Consider the following 2500-nt stretch of genomic DNA (forward strand, 5'->3'; position numbering starts at 1 on the left):
ACGTCTTCATCATTGATCTGGGAGCCATTCTTGGTCCACCGATGACGCGCTGGAGGAAAGCCGTATGCTTGGCAATCTAGTTTGTAATTTTGCTGGCCGTCGTACAAGGTCACATTATGCTGTTTGATATACCAAATGGGAGGGCCATCTGAATAAAAGGAGAGCAAAACAAAACAATTAAAGGATGAAAATAAAGGAACGATCGGCTAACTTACGCCAAATGAAACATTATCTCCCAAAACAGCCTGAAGAAATGAGGCTGATCTCTGAGGCATTCATAGCTGAACACAAAACTGTCAACTCAATAATGGTGTAAGACTGCTGTATCATTCCAAAATGGCCGCTGATTTATGCGGATACATATTGGCCCTTTTTGCCTCGTTCAAGATAAAATATTCTTTTGAATATTTTAATTTTAAGCTTAAGAACGAGGCATCAAGGGCTAATTTGAATAAAAACAAAATAATATTTAAATGGCGGCCATTTTGGAATAACTATAAGTCTGAGGATCACTGGAGATTCCTTTCGTCCACATGTATAACCAGCACTTCATATATTTTATATAAATGTAATTTATTCAATGAGTCCTTCCATGGTAGACTGTTCAAAGTCCCCTATTTTCCCGTTTGATCATCGGGATCGAGCACAAACTGCCGCCATCTTTGTTTTTAAACAGCGAACACGAACTGGGGAGAGCGACATAACTACTGTGTGGGTGGGGGGAGTGGAGGGGTTTCGGCGGGAAATAGAAACCATTCCACTCCCCCCACCCACTCGGTAGCTATGTCGCTCTCCCCAGTTCATGCTCGCTGTTTAAAAACAAAGATGGCGGCAGCTTGTGCTCGATCATATCCCGACGATCAAACAGGAAAATAGGGGACTGTGAACAGTCTATTTCATGGGAACACATTCCGATGAGCGCAGTGAATTGACCTGCTCCCAACTGTGTGGCTTCATAGCTCAGTTGATAGAGCATTGCACCGGCAGCGCAGAGGTCGTGACGGTTCGAATGGTGTTGAAGCAACCTAAATTTTTCAGGTGTCTATAGCAGATGAATGCTTAAAATAAGAAAGTGCGAGAATCACTTCTCCCTTTCACCTATAACGCACACTTCAAAGATATACAAACATTTATTCCCACTGAGCTACATCATTCTGTTATTTCCGTTATTCACACTTTACATTTCTTTTATGACAATCCTGTAAAGTGACAAGGTTAAGTAATGAGATCATGTTGTTTCATCAGACGGCTGGATTGCCAATGCTTTTTGTAGATCTCTTTGTTTTTTCGATTTGTACTTTGAGATCCCATTTGCTAACTAATACCATTATTGTGATTTGTTGTGTTTATACGCCTTTCGCTATCCTTTTATAGCTCTACAAACCCATGAATTTTCGTCATTTACGAGTATTTAACTTTGTTAAGAATCAAATTGGTCAATAATTTAAAGATTAACTCGTTGCCTTGGTGATTTCAGCAAATCTGTCACTCAATTGTGTTGCCTGCACATTTTTCCCCTTGAGACTGCAAAGACGACATCTTTTACCCGTGAAACGGGGCATTTGTGTGGACTTGTCTGACTGTTCTATCTTTTGTGAATAAACTTGTGTAATCCATCCATCAATAAACTGTACTTACAGGTACTAGTGGTGAGAAAAGCACCAGCTACGAGTTTTCCATGCATATTGTGGGCTATACATCCATATTGCCCCGCATCAACCAATTGTACACCGATTATATCAAGGTTGCCTGAACTGACATTGAATCTCCCACCAGTTGTTATTGCAGTTTGACTGCTGTCCGCATATTTCACCCATGTTATTGTGAGTTGTGGAACTCCACTTGCTTCACATTTTGAAGTGACTGATGAATTCACGTTCACTGATTTATTCTGGGGTCTTGGTGTAAAAGAAGGTGCAGACCTTGACGTTGTCACTGAAAATGAAAGATTAAGTCAAACTAAGCATTAGAAGTTAATTTTGTAAAATATATTAAAAAAGACAAATACAAAAAAGTAAATTACCCCGAGATTATTTAAAAATGTTGCTGAAAATTGAGTCACAGTGGTACTTCAATAATCAAATGAATTGTTATCATGCTTTTCTAGCAAACTTAAATCAACCTTTGCTTGATTTAAATTAGCGAGGCACTGAAAGAAGTGTCAAATGACATGTATTTAATGCACGAGAGCTCAAGAACCATTGAATAAAAAAGTGAAAGGACAACTAGAGAGTAACCGAGAGAACACGAATTGTGAAATCTGTGGAGAGAAATAAAATCTAAAATATTGATTACTGTGAATGTGTTGGATACTTTAAATTTCATTGGAGGCAATTCCCAACAATGTCGCAAAATAAAGTTAATTACAAAATGCTCATAACACCAAACTGTTAAAAGTTACACTGCACATAGATTTGCCGGGAGACATAAGGTGACGGGCAAAAAGATGAATTTTGAAAATGCAGTTTGAAGAAACACAGTTTGGAGTCAGTCTACTTCC

The 2500-nt window shown here is 38.8% G+C and overlaps 1 protein-coding gene across 2 annotated transcripts in view; it reads right to left on the bottom strand.

Annotated features, from left to right (window-relative positions):
- Positions 1-2500, bottom strand: part of LOC137983293 (fibroblast growth factor receptor 2-like) — a 29507-nt gene that overhangs the window by 21217 nt on the left and 5790 nt on the right. For both annotated transcript variants that reach the window (XM_068830499.1, XM_068830500.1), the window contains 2 exons: positions 1639-1935; positions 1-148 (listed from right to left, as the gene is read on the bottom strand). The exon at positions 1-148 is cut by the window's left edge and continues 125 nt beyond it. In XM_068830499.1, the coding sequence (XP_068686600.1) occupies positions 1-148; positions 1639-1935 (445 nt within the window). The remainder of the gene's footprint in view (positions 149-1638; positions 1936-2500) is intronic.

This window comes from Montipora foliosa, chromosome 13 (assembly GCF_036669935.1).
Source record: "Montipora foliosa isolate CH-2021 chromosome 13, ASM3666993v2, whole genome shotgun sequence".
In the NCBI taxonomy this organism is placed as follows: Eukaryota; Metazoa; Cnidaria; class Anthozoa; order Scleractinia; family Acroporidae; genus Montipora; species Montipora foliosa.